A 20,132-nucleotide genomic window follows, 5' to 3' on the forward strand; every position below is an offset into this window, starting at 1 on the left:
AGCTCTCCTAAAACTGGCTTATTAAACTGAGAAAATGACAGAGAAGTTTACAAGTTGTTGATAAAATTGACAGTAGGGATCTTGACAATCAGGTCACTTTAATCCTAGTCTTCATAACAAAAAGAATGGTCTAAGACATGACCTTCTGTCTGAAAATAAACAAATTATAATAATTTCAGCAATTTCCAAAAGACCAGTTCAAAATCAGTACAGCTTTCAACTGTGGATACAAAAGCATTTAATACAGGCAAAAGAATAAAAAAGAGTTTAAAAATGTTTTAGTAAAAGTAAAATGAAAAGATAACATCCTTCTGGACAAAAATGATAACATAGAGTAAGAAATACAAGGAAGGGAAAAGAGAAGTTGAAGCCAATTTTCTAAATTAATTAAATATGAAGGCAGTGTGAGGGAGAAAGCTTCTAATAGACTCAGTCAGTATGATTTCATAGAGGGATATAATCCCAAATGCTGTGGTTTATCACCTGATATTGCTGGACTAAATATGAAAAATAGGGCCTTTACTTCTTTAGACAACTCGTCTCATGAGAGGGGCAGCTTAAAGGAGAATTCTGCTTCAAAACAGTCATGACTGGAGGACTTATCTATCGATGCTAAATTTTTTTCCTGTCACCGAAAGGAAAAGTAATGCTTCATAATGGGATTTGTTCAGCTGACCCTTCATCACCTTAGTCTAACCATTTGGGTTGGTGATATGCTGCTGGAGAAAGCTGTGGTTTGAGCAGTGAAAAAGCGTTGCCTGTGAAAATGGGTTGGGCCTCAATTTTTCCCACAGCTTGGGTTGTCAAAAGAAGCAGTTCAGGCAAATAACCTCAAGCAACAAATATCAGAGCATCATGACAGTGAGCAGAAGTAGCATGGCTCAGAATATCATCCCCAGTTTAGTTATGGCTAAGCTTAAGAGTTTTTATTCATTTTTTCTATTATCAGACTGAAACAAGGAGAAAGTTTTGGAGACTCTCATTAGTTAAGAACCTATTGCAAACTTTTCAAAAGGTTATGTGCCATTATGACACCAAAATCATAACTTTTCTAAGCATATACACTTGGATTTGATTTCTCTGTGGGGTGGATTTCAGTGAAACTGAGACTGAGTACTTAGTTTCACATACTTCAGCTTACAATTGTCTAAGAACTGAAGTGATCAGTCAGTAAGGAGACAATTTTTTATTCAGGAGTCACAACTCATTACTAATATCATCATGTAAGAAACTATTCCTCCTTCAAGAACTGATGCTAACCTGAGATAAAGATGGAGAACAAATTCTCTTGGTACATGCACAGCTCCTGCTCCAGGGGTCACTGTACTCTCTGCACAGTCTGGAACTCAGTGACACAGGAATATAAAAACTACTTTATTACAAAAAAACCTGTTTGGAATTACGTTCAACAAGGTCACATGGAGATAATGGCAGTTTCACAAGTGTGCACTTAAGAATAGGGATCTCAGAAACTGTATCTCAGAGCAAGGTATGTGACCACTGCAGTGGCTGTAAAGTTTTCTCATGCAAGTGGTTCCAGTTTCTTCTTCTGCAGCTCTTTCATCTTGTGCAAATATTCATGAAGGAGGAGAATTCATAAGCTGAGAGTGATGTAACAGGTTACACACACACTTATTGAGAAGGTAGAACAAGCAGCTGTCAGTTCCTATTAAAATAATTACACAAAGTGGAATGTCTGCAGTCAAATGACTGAGTAAAGATACACCCACACAATGTGACATCTAGAACATGCATCAGGCAGGCAGAAGGTGAAGAAGTGATGTTTCTTGAGGGAGGATTTGAATGTAAGCCCTCCACATTCTGTGTAAATGTCCTGATTACTCACTGAGGGCAATATTCCTGGCCAGTATTGCAACTGGTGCTTAACTTTTAGTGACATACTTCTATTGTTTACTTTTGTTAGCACAATCTTCACTGGAAACAAAATGTTATTCTTGACATTGAATTAAATGTTTCCTTGATCCAGAATGACTATTTTTCAGTCTTTCATTGCTATGAGAAAAGCTTTAAAAATAAATAAATCTACTACAAAAAGAAAATCTTATAAAACCCCAAAACAACAAAAATCCCTACAATTCAAGCAATACTTTTCAGGTTTGGCTCAGCCACCAATCAAAAAAATAACCTATTGCACAGTCTTAAGAGAGATCACTTTTCCTATAAGGAACCAGTATGACATAAACTGTCAGTAACTCACAGAAGCACTGTAAGAACTGCAACAGTACAAAGGGAGACAAGTGTGGGAGCAACAGATCCAGCATCCTGCCACGGATCCAAAGTCAGTGCCACAACAGACAGCTTGATAGTGTCAGGAGGCAATGGCAGGGTCAGCTTGACAAGCCAGCAGCAGCCCAGCAGCAGCAATGAGCACAGCAAGGATAGATGAGTGAGAAGGAAACAGAAGAAAATAGTCGTTTAAACTTTTAAAAACCCACTGTTTTTTTTTCCAAAGTAAAGCCAGAAGACAGCGAGCTGCTTACTAACAGGGCAATCAAGGGGAATATTTGCAAGGTCATCACCTCCCTGAATTGCAGATGTTAGTGTCAGTGAAACAATATCAATTGTTATCAGATTGGGAAGCCAAGTATCACCTCCTTTGGTAGTACAGACTAACTGATGATGATAGAAAACCTCTGATACCACAACTTTCCTGAACAAGTTGTTAAGATTTATGACAGATATCTACACCAGTATTGTCCAATAGTGTCCATCTGCTGTTACAGAGACATTCTTGAGCTGTTTGGAAGAGACTGCCAAGGGCAAAGCCACAAATGGCTCTGTACAGATTCTGGTGCAAACACTGACAGACTCCTACTACTCCTGTTTGTGATTGCCCAGGAAGCATTCCATACTTCCCTGTCATATAGACAAGTATCTCCAGGAATCCATAAGGACCATGCCTAGGAATCAGGTTGATTTAGATTTTTTCCCAATATTTTCTTAGCTAGAGAAAAACAGCGTGATACAAAAAAAAATACTAAAGATTTGGCCCTAAAATCTCTCAATAGCCAAACAACCTCACATTTGACTTCACAATTTAAGAAATCATATTGAAGAGGGACTGTTTTCTCTCTCTTTGCCCCTGTTTTCCTCCCCCTCTTTCCTTGGAAGCTTCAGAAAAATAGGAGCTGTAATAAAATAAGTGGGACTGCATGAAGTATTGCTGTACTTGTGGGATTACTTTGTGCCCTTAATAACATAGTTCATGCAGGTAAAGATTCACTCTAGAGATAAAAGCAATTAAAATACAATTCCATGTTCAATATTATTAGTTCAGCATTTTAGTAAATGTTAAGATTCCCATAATGAGTCCTAACATTGAACTATTTTTATTCCTTGCATAATCTAATTCCATTAACTTATCTGGAAAATGCAGGAAATACATTATGCTGTTGTTATTGAATGTGAAAATACATTCAGCAGTGCACAGATGGAAACTTGTTTGTATATATTTCTGGGGCAAAATGAAAGGTAGGTGGAGAATGAATATAGTGAAAGACCTGATACAAGATTGGACTGCTGATTTTTTTTAATGGAAATTTTTTAATAGAAGAGCACAAACATGTATTTTTAAAAGCCGGATGAACAAATAGGAACAGCTCTGGGCAGATCTAATCTGCATGGCTTACACTTACAGTATGCATTAGAGTATTCAAGCTGACATTGACCTTGGCAGCACTTACAAAGGAAGAATTTTCACAGGGATGAACATGTTGTGCACTGTGTCTTCAGTTTTGTGAACAGTCTTGAAATTTTTTTCAAATGTTCATTTCTTATGGTTCCAATCTTTGTACCCTATAATTATTTTCAAGCAATAACATACTAAATATATGGGATAAAAGAAGAGCGGTGTGGTGTGGCACGCAAGCATAATTCAAGCTTTCATCATCTTTTAAAAAAGATCCTCTTCTGAAAAATGTCAATAGAGATCCTCTTCTGAAAATATGTCAAAACATATTTTTCTACAGCTTTCCCCCATCCCAAAAAAATTTTTTTACATATATATTGATAATGGCAGGGATTTTAAAAAACAAATAATAAAATATACATGTAAAACAGAAACATACATGCAAAAAAGAAAATGAGCATAGAAATATTCACAGACACTTACTTCACAGGAAGAAAAAGCAGAGTTATATTTTAATTCTCATAGCTCTCTCCTTATGACTATGGCTCCAAAATCAATATCTTGTTCAAATTCCCCTAGCCATCCCACCCCACAGGTCCCTGGGAAATGAACATTTCTAACACTACTGTTTTTAAGGACAATTCCTGCTCACCATCTCAAAGTTGGGCAACTCAGCACCGCCAGTGTTAGCACAGGCTGACAGAAGTGTTGTGAGGGAAGCACAGTGAGACCATTCCACACCCATCCATGGCCAAGGAATCTCTGTCACAATGGAAGTATTGGACAAGACCAGTAGTTCATGACAGCTGCTCAGTTATAGTGCACATTTGTGGCACAAGCAAGGTAAGTTCACAGCTTTGGCAAGCACAAGCAGGTAAGTTTTGCTGGAAGTAGGCTGATTGTGGGGAAGCCCAGCTCTATTTGCTTTCTACTGTAGTGCCAGAACCTCAGAAAATTCCAGCATAAAAGAAATTATGGAGAGGGAAGAAAGTGAGGGGGGAAGAAAGTGAGGCACGAAGAACAAGCTGATATATTGGATAAGGCACACAAAGAGCTGGCTCAAATGGCACATAAAACATTATTCATTTTCTCAATGAAAGGGTTTCTCCAAAAAGTGTGAGAATGTTTGGAATGGATGAGAAGAATCAAACTCAAGATCAGCACACTAATCTATAGGACACTGCATTTGCCATGGATAGTTCTTTGCCTGCTGCATCTCTTCACTCATGAATCCATCAACATCCTCCTCGAAATAAGCAGAAATATTTTAAAATTGAAAGATTCCTTCATCTGCCATGTAGAAATAAACCAGAGATTGCTCTCTTTAAAAACATTTTATTTTCATTTTGCCTCCTTTAAATATCATAGTTACAGGCAATAACTAAAGGTACATTTACAAAATTTAAAAAATGACTTGTAAAACCTCTGGGACAGAAACCAAGTCTTTGTTGCAAGATTTTGCAGTAAAGAGTGAGTTGTGAGCAGAGATCCTGGATGCTGTTTGAATACAAACCTAAGAATAACAGAATTTCAGTGCTAGAGAGCACTTTAAACAGCCAGCTCTTCCACCCTTAGCTCCAAGTAACAGATAAAAGAGATTTTTCAGCTCTTGCAGTCTGTTGAGAACACTGACTGTGGCACAAGCTTCCCCTCAGTCTCCTCACTGATCAATGGAGGAAGACAGTTCTGTCCCAAAGGCAATTCAAGTTGCCTGAGGGCCTACCTTACTTCACTCACTGGGGTTTCCCAAGTCAATTCAATCTGTTTCCCATCTCTCCACACACAGTCATAACCTCTGTTACAATTTCTGAAATCTATCATTGACAGTATGGCAAGTTACAGGCTCCAAAATGTCATTGGCAATAAGAATATATTTTGATTGTACTTTAAACATGGTAGGTTATAAATGTGCATATACATACAGATACTCACACACATATATATATATCCATGCTGATGAACTTATTTTTCACATTTATTTGGTAAGCTTTGCATGTTTTTGTATATTTAAGCTTTGACAGAAAGTGCTTTCACAGAGAATTATTCTATGCATCTTTCTTAGTGCATACACTGAATTTATATTGAATTTTCACTATAGCTCCTGGCTAAAATTATTTTCATAATTGAAGGGGCCTTGTAGTGGGAAAATTTTAAATACTTCCACTTCCATGGTGGCATTGGCTCAGATCAAATACCAAATGGTAGCATATATTTTATAAAATAATCGTCTCCTTAATTTTATTACCTCATCAGATCATGATAAACTAATTTTGCTCATGAAATTAACTATGTCAAATTATGTGAATGAATTAATTATGTGAAATTAACTAATTTGTCAATGGACAAATGTTGAAACTAGAGCCATTATTTACATTTTCACCTGAACCATTCTTGAAAGAAATAATTTTGAACAAAATTGACTTTTCATTTTCCTAGATATTTTTAAAATGTACTTCTCCTTTACCTGAGACTCTGTTTAGAAATGCTCTAGCTCTGGCACAGCAGGAACACAGCAGGTAAAGCGACCTCAGTGGCTTGGCTAGGTGACAACAGCAGGTACATTCTCCAGTGTTCTGTGGGAATAACATGATGGCATGTCTGTGCTGAGAGCAGAGAATTAAAATCCAAACCTAATGTAAACTGTAAGAGCAAATGTGGAGCTCCTTCCTGACCACATGAAGCTTCTTGGTAAAGTATATTCACAAAATGTCGTGGCACCATCTTCCTTAATGCAGAACCTTTTTATAGAAAAAGTCATTCAAACCCTTTCTCCAAAGCCTTCCCTGAAATTTGGCATCTATTTTGGTTTTGAAACTGTCTTGCAACAATAAAAGGAGTAGCAGGACTTAATTACCTGTTTCAATTCAATTCCCTGATAGAGAAAATAGCTATACTTCTATATACAGGTGCTGTAATTAAACTGGATTTTAATAATCTTTCATTTGTTCACTCATTTATCGCCCACATTTATCCAAAATGCATTGAGAAGAGCAGTTTTAGTTTTGCATCCAGTCATTCGAAAGGCAGACGAAAAAAATTCACTCAATTACTATTTATTAAAAAATCACATGTATTGGTAGATATAATGGAATTCAAGGCTTTCAGTAGGCTATAATAGAATCCTTTTGTATTAAACAAGCCCAAGCTATATCTATTGTTCTAGCAGCTGACATACAATGATTCAGAAATTATATTTAAGCTTTTTTGCATAATTATTAAAGTATAATGACATTTAACATCTGCATTTCTGTTACAGTCAGCATTTGCAAGCTTAGCTAACTCAAAAAACATCACCAGATACTGTGTCTGCAATGGAAAAATTCAAAATCTATACTTATTGCTTCGATCAGATATGCAAAGACATATGGCGGGATCTTTGCTTAGCATTTTCCCTTGCACATCCCAAAGTCCATGGAATGGTGCCAGCTTCCATGGCTGCTCTGCACAGCTGAGTGCTCTTGTGCTGCTCCCCAGGAGAATGAGGTACCTGAGCTTTTCCAGTTGATGGTAGATGGGGAAGCTGAAGCTGGCAGAAGGCCAGGCAGCATTCCCAGAGCCAACCCTTCCTCTGTTATTTAAGATGAGGGCATGTTGTTAGCAGCTCTCTCCAGCTGAATGAGCGTCAGACATAAAGTTTACACAATATCTCAGCTGGACTATTCTACTTCTCTGCATGGTCCAATTTTTGTTGGTTTTTTTGACTTATTGGCTGGTTTTTTGTATTTGGATATTTTCCAGTATCATTTCCAGGATATCTGGGGACATTCTTGCACAAACTACACCATTAAACACAAGGAAGTTTGCTATTGAGTATAAATTCAGTAAATTAAGACTTTATCTCTTGTCCTGAAAAAGTAGCCTGTGTACCTGTCTTCTGCAGACAAGAATATTGTAGTATTTTTTTATAAAAGCATCAGATAAAGAGGCATATTTTAAAAACAGGGGAGTTCATTGACTTAAAAATAGGCAAAAATATTCTTCAGTGGATAACGCACTGCATGTGTGTTCGTGAAGGGTTCAGCTTTGCTTTTCCCTGAAATGTCCCTGGCAAGGAATCATTCCAGTGGGTGCAGTACAGCACTCCAGCCAGCTTACTCCTTTCACCCGCGTGGCTGTTTAGGCGCGGATCTCACACTCACACACTCAAGCCAGACAGCTCAGCATTACCAGAGGCAAAGAGTCAGGAGGGCTCTCTTGCATGGCATTTCCACAGACAACATCTATTGCACCCTGCCCCGGAGGGAGGCCAGAGACAAAAAAGAGCAGAGCATCCAAGGTCCAGGGTTTTTATGCAGGAGCGGGGAGAACCAATGGTCTGAGGGCATGGGAGCTCTGGGGGTATGTAGGGATACAAGTCAATCAAACAGACCAAGTCTGCACACTACCACCACAAAGCATGACAGGAGAAGCTTTTCCTTTCTCACCATGAGGTCAGGGGGATTTTCTCAAACCTCGGAATCGGTCACCAGCAGGCCCTTGCTATTTCGGGGCTCTTTGGCCCCTCTGCCATCATAGCTGCTGGCTCAGTGACCTCAACAAGTGGAAGGAAGATTTGATGTATAAATAATGTTGGGGTCATTTAATGGAATCTTTCCATGCTATTAGTTCCTGCAGATTTTAGACTAATCTGAGTTTCCAGGCATCCTAAAGCGTAGTGTCAGGCAGAATAAAATTGGGTAGGTATTTCAAGGAAAAGTTTATTCTTCGGTTTCGGAATCACTTATGTGAATGTTCATTACAGGTACGCTTTGGTGGGGTCACATCATCTCCATGCACGACTTTGTATTGATGTAACCAATGTCAGAACGACAAGGCCATTTTCATGGGCCTGTTGGACATTATTAACTAGGAATCTGAGTTATGAAGCCTCCATACTGGGCATTTAAGTCCTTGACCCTTGGACACTACAAATTTGGATCAGTCTGTGGTGTGGAAGCTGGTGGTAGACACACCTGCTCTGGTTGCCATCCTTGCCCTGATCTCTAAAGTTCTGTGGTTAGTGGCTTTTTAAAGTGGTTGAGACCTGGTATCACTGTGCTCTGAACAGTGAGAGCACAGAAGTGCTAGGACAGAAATGATATACCTATTTCCAAGCCATGGACACCAGAGCTGCCCCAGAATTATTAAAAATGCAATGTTTTAAATCTATTCCCTATGTCATTAATGATCACAGGCCAAAGTCAGAAGAGGATATAGGAAAATCACTCTATGGGGTAAAGATTGCTCTCTGTGGGGAATGACATAGAGAGCTTTCCCAAAGAATTCATAGAATGTGTTGTAAATACAGAATTATTACTCCCAAACTGTAAGAAATCCTCCTACTTTAAACATCAGCCTTTACAAATATGAGCTTAAGAAGCTATTGATGAGCCATTGTGCCTGACAGCCAGTTCTCATCTGGCAGCACTCAAGAACTGTTTAGTCAACTGTGAGGACAGAATTCCAGGGGGGCATTCCAATGCCTATAGACCAGCTCTCCTTGCTCTGTCCCAGTACACAATAAACAACACTCAGCTAAAGGATTGTGATCAGTTGCTTCTTGCTGGGATCCAGAGAAACTTTAGCTGATGCTTCTTGCAGAGCACTGAGAAACCAGCACCCCTCTACTGACCCTCAGCCAACATTTAGGGGTTGTTATCATCCATAGGTCCTCAAGCTGCTCCAAAGTGTCACCCTGACCGGTGATGCCGTTACCCTGTCTGAGACAGAGACGTCTGCTACTGATGGTGAAGGTGCAACGAAGTCATCCATCCATGCATCCCTGCATCCATGCACCCGTGCATCCATCCATCCATCCATCCATCCATCCATCCATCCATCCATCCATCCATCCTTCCATCCAGTCCTGTTCAGCTTCTGTCTCATTTGCATACTCCCAAGGGAGTTGACTAATGGCCCTGCCCACCTAGGAGCTGCTTCTGAATTTCTGTTCTAGTTATCCATTTTCTTAGCCCTTTAAAATTTTTCCATAAATTAGGTGTACTGATAAAGGAAGGATAATGTCTTGTCCAGAACTATGCTTTCCATTAGCATGGACAGTTTTACACTTGTGTCATCAAATTTTTAGTGGGAAAGTTAGCAACTTTTATTGTTTAAAATTATTTTTAAACCAGGTGCACACAATTTACTATAACTTTCAGACAACCTATGGTCAACAGATCAGTTTAGAAACTCTTATTTTAGAAGCAGCTGTGCCTAGAAACAAATTTTCATCTGAAATTCTTACTCTTTCAGGCAAAAGGAATTATGAACCCAATTATAACTCTTTTTTCAGATTTTATTGTTTCATTGATTTCTTTTGATATTGTGGACTGAATTTGCTTCTCTTATTTAGATCCTTATAACATAAACATACTGAGATGCTTGCTATTACATATGATATATTCTGAATGTCACTGATAAAGAAATGAAACAGTGCAGTTACTTAGTCTTTGCACTGTTGCCATAGATTCTATAGAATAATTTGTCTGCAGATAAATTCCCCATCAGTTCAGCTTGCTCAGTTTCCTTGTGTCAGCTGCAATCATGTATTATTATTTGTATTGGGGTTTATCATTATTCCATCACTGTTCTGTAACACTTTTTATACTGGAATTCTCGTATCCACTGCAGGGTGAAATATGCTCTTTCTAAAAAGCTCTGTGCAATCACAGAGGGCTTAAAGCTTTCTTCTGTATACCTGTTATTAGATTACTCTTGTTCCGACACTTCAGGATTCTTTTTCAGACTTCACTCTGGTTTGTATCTTGCTGTGCTTTTATTCAGTTGAAACTGTCCCTATTCTTTACAACAAAAATATCAGTATAATAACAACTAAGAGATGTTCCTAACCAAGATCTGTATGCTTCAGAGGAGCCCAAGTGTCCCCATTTCTTGAGATACATAATCTCCAGAATTTATGTACTATTATTTTGCATCCACTTGTATACAATGGAATCACTACCCTCAGAACGAGACAATCTGTCTGTAGCCTTTATAGCTTTATTCCTTTCCAACTCTTTGTCTAATGGGACAAGTACATGGAACTGAAAGTACCTCAGAGGAAACAACCTCTGAAGCCGAAAACATAATCTTCTTTTAGCAATCTAAACTTAGCTTCCTGAAATTCTCTTGTACATCACTCTAAACATTTGTAACAAATCTCTTTAAAAATACTTACTGAGTTTTGAAAACTACACAAACACACAGAGGATTCTAAGTATGTGTGGATGTGACAGAAAATTTCAACTGTATATTTTAATAGATGAAAAATACATGACAGATTTTATTAATATTACATAAACTTTAGAAGGAATTCACCCTTCCATTAAAACTTCTACTAGTAAACATTCATTATAAATCCCTTTGCTATCAAGTATTCACAGGAGTATTCCTAAATAAATCACTAGCAAATACTGCAATATTAATATCTAAAAACCCCTTAAACCACAGAGATCAAAGCACCAAAAAAAAAACCAAAAAAAACATTAAAACATTTCAACAGTTTTCAAGCAGAGTGATCCCAGATGTGAAGGCTGGTAAAAGAATCCAGTAAGTCATTTCAGATAAGGATGAAGCTTCTTTGGCCGAGCCTTTCTTGACAGCCCAATCCTGATGGGGCCCTTGCATGTTTTCAGAGGCTGTACTCTTATGACATCACGAGACAGAAAGTATCCTATATTTAAAAGAAAGAATAAAAAATGAAAGCAGACCCATAATTCTGTATCATATAGACAAGAATTACATCCTGATAAGATAAAAAAATTAGACCAATATTCATTAAGCAATCCTTTACTACATCCTATCCCACTGCCATTTTGCTGGAGAGCATCTAATAGACTCTTCTGGGCTGAAAAGGAAATGCTCATGGCTCGGTCATATGCAGATTCCTTCTGATTCCTTCTGAATCCTCAACCCGAGACACTCTCCTAACAGACTGGCAAAGGCATACAATTTAACATTTCAGGGCGGAGGGGACTTGGTGAGGTAGATACACTTTAATACTTACAGTTAGTCTGAGCAGTTTAGATGTAAAAATCAAAATTTTAGAGCCAGGCACCACTCTACTGGTGATAATAATCATGAAACCTTGCCCTGTGCCATTCATTTTACATAAAGCAGGATAGGAGGATGTCTATTTTCTGATTCCCATTCTATAAGTAAGGTATGCATCATGTAGTGATCTGAAGCATAATTCAGTTATCCTTTAGAAGCTGTTCTGTTTTGCATAAAATAATACTCACTGGGGCAGAATAGAAGACCATGACCTTGTTAACTAGAGATTAGGACAACGACTCATCTGGAAGAAGAAGGGGTCAAATTTCTCAAGATCTTTTCCAGTTCTATTTTGCATTATTCTATAAAATGATGAAGCACTGAGCAATTAGCCAGGACATCAAATAGTGAGTGTATAAAAGCCTTAGGTATTCAGCTGGTATCCTATGAAAGGGAGAGAAAAAAATTCTCGAAGACTTTTACAAGAATTTTAAACCATGGGATGAGAAAAAAATCCCAAAGTTCTGTTTTTAAACCAATGATGAGACAGCTGTGCTGCTATGTCTTTTCTAAGACTCCTAAGAGCTAACTGGAAGAGGAATGGCATGCACTGAAAGTCAGTCAAGTGTTATGGGTTTATACATAGCCAGGAAAGCATGGTTGTTAGTCATGGTAAATTGTAAAGCTACTGGAGTATAAATCATCTTGTCCCATCTAGGTACCTCCTTTCCAAAGCAGTCACAGATTCTGTGACAAGATGTGATGGCCCAGAATCCTACTGAAAAATAGAGAGAGACAGTCCCATATCAGCAAAACATCTGACATTAACTCCTATCAGTACAGTAAGTATGGTATTTCCACTGACAAAACCTGGTTTCACAATAACCTGGAAGGCAACATTCAGTGTAAATGGAAGAGAACTGTCTCTGCCAATGTACCTCCTCAAGGAAACGTGATACTCAACAGTTTCCTATTCGCTATCAACTGAGAAGGATGATGAGGGCAACATCCAATTTTTTCAGCTTCTTCTACTGGAAGAATATTAGGTTCCTGTTGATTCTGACAATACTCTGGAAATAAGGTATAAAATGCCCTAGAAATATGCCATTGTCCTAACAACCTGCAAAATTTCTCAGCAATCATGGGGGGAAAAAAGGAGTCTCGCATTGCTAAGGTCTCTTCCCAAACATTTCTGGAAAAGCTCAGATGGGAATTTAGAGAACACTAGGAAGCGGTGTAAAGGAAATAGACATAACAGCAATGGAGAAAACATCTGATTTCCTTTGCCCTTGGCCCTGCAGCCCAAAACAGCAGGGTAAAGAAGAAAGGGAAAATGATCCAGGTTCAGTCATAGGAGGAACAATGTTCTACTTAGCAAGCTTCAATCTCATCTGAATATAATTTCCAAGAAGATGTTAATATTAACCACCGTGGTTTGTTATGCACAGTACAGCATTCTGGAATCTGAATTTCCCTAAGCAATAACATTGTCTACTATGTAAGTCAGAAACTAGAATCCACATCACAAAAAAATATAAAACAGAGTAGTGAAAAAGAGAAAAGAAGTAGAGCAGAATTTTCTGCAACATTTTGCGTCTGGTATATGAAATATTATCACAAGATGACATAACTTCAATAAATCATAGGTGAAAAGAACAGGAGAGGTCATTTGTAACTGAGTATTTCAGTCTCATTATTTCCCAGAATGGCCTGAATGAAGGAAACAATTTTCTGAATTCTGAAACCAGAAAATTGTGTAACAGTTTTAAGAGATGCATTGGGGAATAAAAGTCGAAACATCAGTACATGATTTCACTAAGCAAAACAGAAGTTTATCAACAGACTTTTCATGACAAATTTTTATTATTCCATTTCAGAATAAATGAAATGCCTTGTTTTACTAAATGTTTCCATATTTTGGAAAAAGTGCCAAAACGTGCTTTTTGAAATCCAATAGATCACTTCACAATATCCTTCTGAATTTCCTTCCACAATGTGTACAAAACTGCAAACCTTCAAAAAAAGTATAACGAATCATGTTCTCCCTGTAGTATAGCTTGGCTATATCACAATGATTGGAGGCACAAAGATGTTTGTTCCAAATGGCTCCAAAAGAAGCAACAAAGGAAACTCCATGCTGTTAAAGTTCTTTTCTTCTCTCCAAAGAACAAAAATGCTCATCAGCATGACTTGTTCTGTGAACCAAGCTGAAGACAGGACACTTTTCTGGCAAGCTACAATTAAACCAAATGTGATTTCTATAGAGATAGAAATAAAAAAGGAAGAAAACAAATACAAATGTTTGAAAAATAAGTCTATTAGCACTGGGATTTGTGGTAAATTGCAGAATAATATAAATATTACCTCCTTCTTTCTGTAAATTATAGCTTTGTTCCTTAAAAAGACTGCAGGGTAAAAAAGTTGGATGCCATGTGTATGGATTTCTATAAGCTGCACCTAAATAGTGTTAAAACAAAAACATAAATAAAACATTTAACTTTTTAATTTGATTGCTATAAACAAATAACTAAGTTTGTTTCATCTAGTTACTAAATTGTCGTTCTTGTGATTAAAACACATATGTGCACACTAAAGGTAATATTAACAAAGCTACAAAGTCTCATTCTCAGAGGCTTGGCAAAAGCTATTTCTACATCTCATGAAGTTCTCCTTTGCATAGATGCAATAATGCAGGTTTTAATCCTCTGGTGACATATCAGTTGCTCCACTAGGATCTTCTTATTCCAGACTTAGGCAGAAAAGTGATCACTTGCTGAGCCATTTACCCAGTATCTGTTAGGTTTTCATCCTCTGCAAGGCATTCAGGTGTAACTTGCAGCATGTTATATTGTTAAAGCTCTACTGAACAGAATTCCTTCTGGCGTTTTTCTGTGACACTTTAATAATATCTTCCCAAGCACTACTTACCTCCATAACCCCTCTGAAATGTTCACTTTATAAATTTAGAGCCAAATCACTGAGAAATTTAGCTCTGATGACAATTTTGAGATGGCTGTATTTTCATCAGATAATTTACCAAATGTGACCAAAGCATATCCCTTACCAATTTTATTTGCAGCTGTGAGAACTCATTACTTCTGCAAATTGAATTTCAGGTCCAAAATCTGATAAATACACTGTTTGAAGGGTGTCTTAATAATTTACTTATCACATTTGAGCAATTAATAAAAGAAGGTACACCATTCGACTGGTTTTCTTCCCAGTGCCCTTCCTCTACTCATTAAATACCTCTTGATTATGCAGCAAATGGGGTAGGAGTCAGAGTTTACAAATCAGATTTCCTCACATACTGTTTGAAGTGGGGATTGGGGTTCTCTAGGGAAAAATTTTAAAAGTCTTAAAACCAGCAGCATCTAAACTTTGAGCAAACATAAATATAGTTATATAAGTTATATGGCTTATATAGTTATATTTAAGATCAGGTTGGACAGGGCTCTGAGCAACCTGATCTACTTGCAAATGACCCTGCTCACTGCAGGGGGTTGAATTTGATGATCTATGAAGATCCCTTCCAACCCAAACTATTCCATGACTCTGAGCTCATGACATCAATTGAAAGGAAACAGTAGTCTCCTTTGGAAACACTGTATTCCCTTTTAATTCTGGCTTTTCAATGCAATGCATTGGTTCTTTGTTGTGTTTTTGACTCTTTTAGGGAATTTAGGGCTCATTATGATGAAATCAAAGACAACATTAATAATCTGTAACATAATGTGCATTAATACATGTTTGAGCAATCCTGCAGCTGACCAGCTGAATTCTGAGCTACATCTGCTACAGCACAGTGTGCAGGTGGCTGAAGTAGTGTGGGGGGTTTTCCATCTGGCTGCTCATAGGCAAGTACATTTGTCCAACAAAATTTGAATTCCATGAAAACATGGAATTATTTGAGTTGAGAAATACAGCTTTAAATCAAATAAAATATTGCCTAAAATTTAATTTTTCTTAATTACATAAGACAAAGTAATTCCATGTGATTACCTTCTGCAGGTGAATGCAACAATTCTTCCCTTGACAGTCCTGAAGTAGAATATTCCTTAGATACTTTCCGGTCTTCTTTTTCATTTAATATCTTTTCATTTAACGAACTTTCATTAATGTCACGTATGTGTTTTCCTTTTGTGGTACCACAGATTGGAGAAGAAATGTATATCTTCCTTTGAGAACCCCTTGCCACATTTTCATCTATTCCCTCAGCGTTATTTAATTCCGAATAAATGTTGGACAAGTTTGTTTCCAAACTACATACGTTGTTTACATTTTCTTTGCTAATTTCATGAAACATATGTAGCTCTTCTAGTACTAAATCAAATTTTCTCTTCAGTTTGAATTCATCTGTGATTTTATCTTCTAAGGGTAAATACTTATCTTTTACATCTTCAAGGCATCCATTGTTCGTAATGGATAAAGGCATTTTTAATTCCTCTTCTTCAGCAATGAATGTTTTAGCTTTATCTTCTGAATATGACATAATCAAGTAATTCATCACAGTCTCACATTGACTTTCATTAGTTACATGCATTTGTTCATAATTTCTCTCCTCCCGTTCTTTTACATATTCAAGATGTTTCAAAGTTCCTGGCTCTGAGCTGCCTGTCTTATTTGTCTGTTCATGTTGTTGCAAAGAAAACTGTGCTGTTTCTTTAGCCTGTAATTGGAAGTATGTATCTGTCATGGCAGGACTGCCCGTGGATGGATACTGTAACATGGCAGGAATTGTTTCACTTGCCTTTTGTTTGTCTGCACTTGAGGAACTCCTGCAGTGCCCATCTTCACTTATTTCTCTGTTGACAAAAGAGCTGCTGTCCAATGGCAAAGTGACAGACTGATAAATATTTGAGGAACTAGGAAATAAATTTTCAGAATTTAAATAAGTGTCTTGGTCTACTTTTTTATTTGCTAAATGTGGGCTACAAGTATTTAAATCTTTGCAATTCTCATGTTTGTTTGTTTGTCTATCTAGCAACAGGAGAGAATTATATTTTTCTGTGGTTGCTTTTGGCTGCTCAGACAGAACTAAGACATCATTTGATTGAACAGGCAAACACTGAATTTCTTTTGAACCAGTGACTGCACTTTCGTCACAAAACTTTTTTCTGATACAACTGTCTTGCTTTACAACTGGGATCTGGTCAAAGTCTTCAGGATCAGTAGCTAGGGGAATTTTTTCATATGTGTCAAAAATAGAAAAAGATCTTTTAGAAAGAAAGTTACGATGATTTATTTGCCACTCTTTTGTATTAACACATTTTTCATCAGCATTTATATAACTAGAGCTACCCAAATATTTTTTCATAGTATATGTTACTTCATTAGTGACTTCATTTGTAGAAGTTATGCAAGTTCTATATCGAGTTGTTTTGTGTTTCTTATTTTCATATAAAACAAAGGGGAAATCTTTATTTAATTCTATATGAAAAGAACTATTAAGCCTTATGCTTGGCTTGTTCTTCTCCTGCTTTACAGAAGTTACTGATATTTCCTGACTTGTACTTTCCTTATTCACCTTTTCAAATTCCAGTTGGGAATGAGCAGGAAAGTAACTCTGATATCTAAGATTGGCTCCTATCAGATACTGTACTTTTGTGACATTGTAGCAGTAGATCTTGTGTAGTGAAGAACAGTTAGAAAAGCCCTGCAGCAAGATCAGGCATTTAGCAGCTAAAATTTGCTTTTTCATACTGCTTTTGTGACTGATTGACCTCAAATCAGTGCTAAACCCTTCACTCATTCTGGGTAAGAGACGATGTTTCCTGACAAGTCTTCTCTTACATAATCTGCTTTTTTGGTTATGAAAGAGGGCACCTCTTTGTAGGAAAGTGTACTCTTTTTCGCCTAAAGTTCTAGAAAAGCATCTTCTCTTGCATCCATTATGTAACTCAAAATCAATGCTTTCCACAAATTTAGAACTTAAAAAGCCTGGATAAGTTTCATTTTCATTAAGAAATCCTGTGGTTTGCCTCAAAGACTCCTCCGTGCATGAGTTTAACTGATTTTGCTTTCTGCCACATGAATACCATTTCTCCTCTTGCATAGACTTTCCCTCAGTTCTCAGTAAAGTATTTGTGCTACTGAAAAAGGAAGCAAGAATTGTCTCTAGTACCTCTACCTTCATATGCTTTGAAGTAACAGCCAACAAACACATGAATATTTTATCGTTGTGGTTCCTATTTATAGTGCTCTTTACCAACTCTTGAGCATCACAGTGCTCATTTAATATGTCAGGGCAATGAGACCAAGGTGTAACACTGTCCTCCTGATACGTGGGCATATCTTCATGGAGAGACTCCGTCCACGTCCTGACCCATCCAAACAACATGTTTTGAAATGAAAACTTCAATTCGAACATTTTCTTCCCTCTAAATATATTGCAACTCTCTCTCTTATCTGGAAAATCCTGCACAACGTTGCAAGGACAATTACTTTCAAATGTAATATTTTTTGTTACATAACTTTGGAAATCAAGCATTTCCTTTGTGGAGAGTTTTGATTCTGCCTCATACAAACTAATATCTCTGTTGGAATCATGCACACCACAGTGTAGGTTTAACTTATTTTTCTCTAATGCTTCTGTTGTTACTGGAATACTCATCTGTATATGAAATGTTTCCGCATTCTTAATAGTGCTCTTCCTCCCCCTTCTCTGCAAAAGATCATTAGAGCTGACACATTTCTCATTCTGAGCATTTTTAGCACTAATGTAAATGTAAATCTTTGACTTCTGGTCATCATCACCCTCTGAATTCTCCAGCATTTTATCTTTGAAGTCATTTTCAGCAAATATTTTATTACATTCAATGTCAGTGCTGTTGCATCTGAAATAAGTTCCAGATACTTCTCCTTCTGCAAAAGCACTGTGCTCCTGTTTCTTATTTACTGGGCTATTCTTCTCTTTAAATTCAGAACCAACAGTTGAAGCTCTTACACTTCTTTTATCATTTTTCACTTTTTGTTTCCCTATCTCAGACATTTTTTGCACACCATGTATCTGTTTAGATTGCATTAAAGATGGTGTGCTTTCAAAATTCTTCCAATCTGTCTCCCTAAAGTCAGTTGATGATTGTTTACTATTTATTTTATTTGAAATCCTAGGAAATTGAAAATTGGGGATTTCCAGTGGTTGCATACTTTTAAACGGTTTCAATGCTGGAATAACATACAATGAATTTTTTTTTTCTTTATTGTCTCTTTCTGCCATAGTTTCCTTGGCACTACTGGAATAATTTTTATCCTCTGCAGAACATACATTTTTCAGAAAATTATTTTTTTTATTTTCTAGGCATGGAAACACAGAACTGGTACCACTCAAAAATGGAATTTGAAAAAGCTGGTATTGTTGCCATCTTTTCTTGGAGACTGACTTTTGACTTAACAATTCAGTCTGAAACAAGTGTCTGTTTAAGGATGTAACTGAAGAATTTTGTTTGAGTTCATTATCCCCATTTCTTTTATTATTTGGTTCTGTACTGTTGTTCTGCTGCTCTTGGGGTGGGTTTAGTCCCTGTAGATTTTGACATGTGTCAGCAGCACTCACCACACTGAGCAGCTCTGTTTCAAGGGGCTGTCCACTTACATTCAGAGAAATGCCATCTTCTACAGGACTTTGGTGTTCATTTTCAGGATTCCATTTTTTGGTGGACAGTTCATTTTCTGATACTCTACATGCCAAGCCTTCCTTACTACAAGATTTAGAACAGAAAAACTCTCTCATACAAGTTTTTCTTGCTGTATCACAACTCTGCTTTTCTAACGCCCAGTTGTTTTGTCTTTCTGATAAATAGAGGAGTTCATGTGGTGATGTTTGGTAAATGCTTCCACAGTGTATGCTTTGTTCTAGCTTTTGTTGCTCCTCTTTCTCTCTGCTTTTGTGATCACTTTCTTCTTTAACTCGCTTGGCATACAGGTAATACTCAGTTTCATCTGGTGATGAGGATAAAAATCTTTCAGAATACGTACTTTTCATGGTCACAAAAAATAAGTACTATATTTGCTGAGACAGTCCTGAAAGTTAAAGAAATATTAAAGTTTTAGGCATAAATGATCTCTTAATGATTTCCAAACTGTGTAAGAAAATCAGTAATTCTATCATCTATACATTACCACATTGATATTTGGTCTGTATACATTACAGACCTGAGAGAAAGGCAGGATCACTAAACCACATTTAAAGCCAAGATCAAGAACTTAAGATAGAAGTGGTTTACCAAAGTTGTAGATGTTTGCAAACATAGAATGGATGATATTTTTGATGTGTTAAAAAGTTAATTAAATTAATTACATTTTTAAATGCATTTGTTACAGAGTATTTTTGCCAAACCCCCCCGAATACTGAGAACAAATGTCAAGAAAGTAATGCCCACTGATGAACTCCTATAAATCTGAGAATGGATCCTTTAAATTGTTAAAATTTTAATTGTTAGAAGGAATTGCCAGTCTTGTCTTCACTGTGTGATAAATTGTAAAGTGCAACTGTAGGAAAGTTTATCGA

General features: G+C 37.0%; 1 protein-coding gene across 1 annotated transcript; it reads right to left on the bottom strand.

Annotated features, from left to right (window-relative positions):
* Positions 1 to 11,184: 11,184 nt before the first annotated feature.
* RAD51AP2 (RAD51 associated protein 2) lies at positions 11,185 to 19,733 on the bottom strand. Its single transcript, XM_069008401.1, is given in 3 exon segments — positions 11,185 to 11,303; positions 13,988 to 14,080; positions 15,626 to 19,733. Coding segments are annotated over 3 exon segments (4,320 nt in total).
* Positions 19,734 to 20,132: the final 399 nt, after the last annotated feature.

The sequence above is a fragment of the Aphelocoma coerulescens genome, chromosome 3 (genome assembly GCF_041296385.1).
Source record: "Aphelocoma coerulescens isolate FSJ_1873_10779 chromosome 3, UR_Acoe_1.0, whole genome shotgun sequence".
Taxonomy (NCBI): domain Eukaryota; kingdom Metazoa; phylum Chordata; class Aves; order Passeriformes; family Corvidae; genus Aphelocoma; species Aphelocoma coerulescens.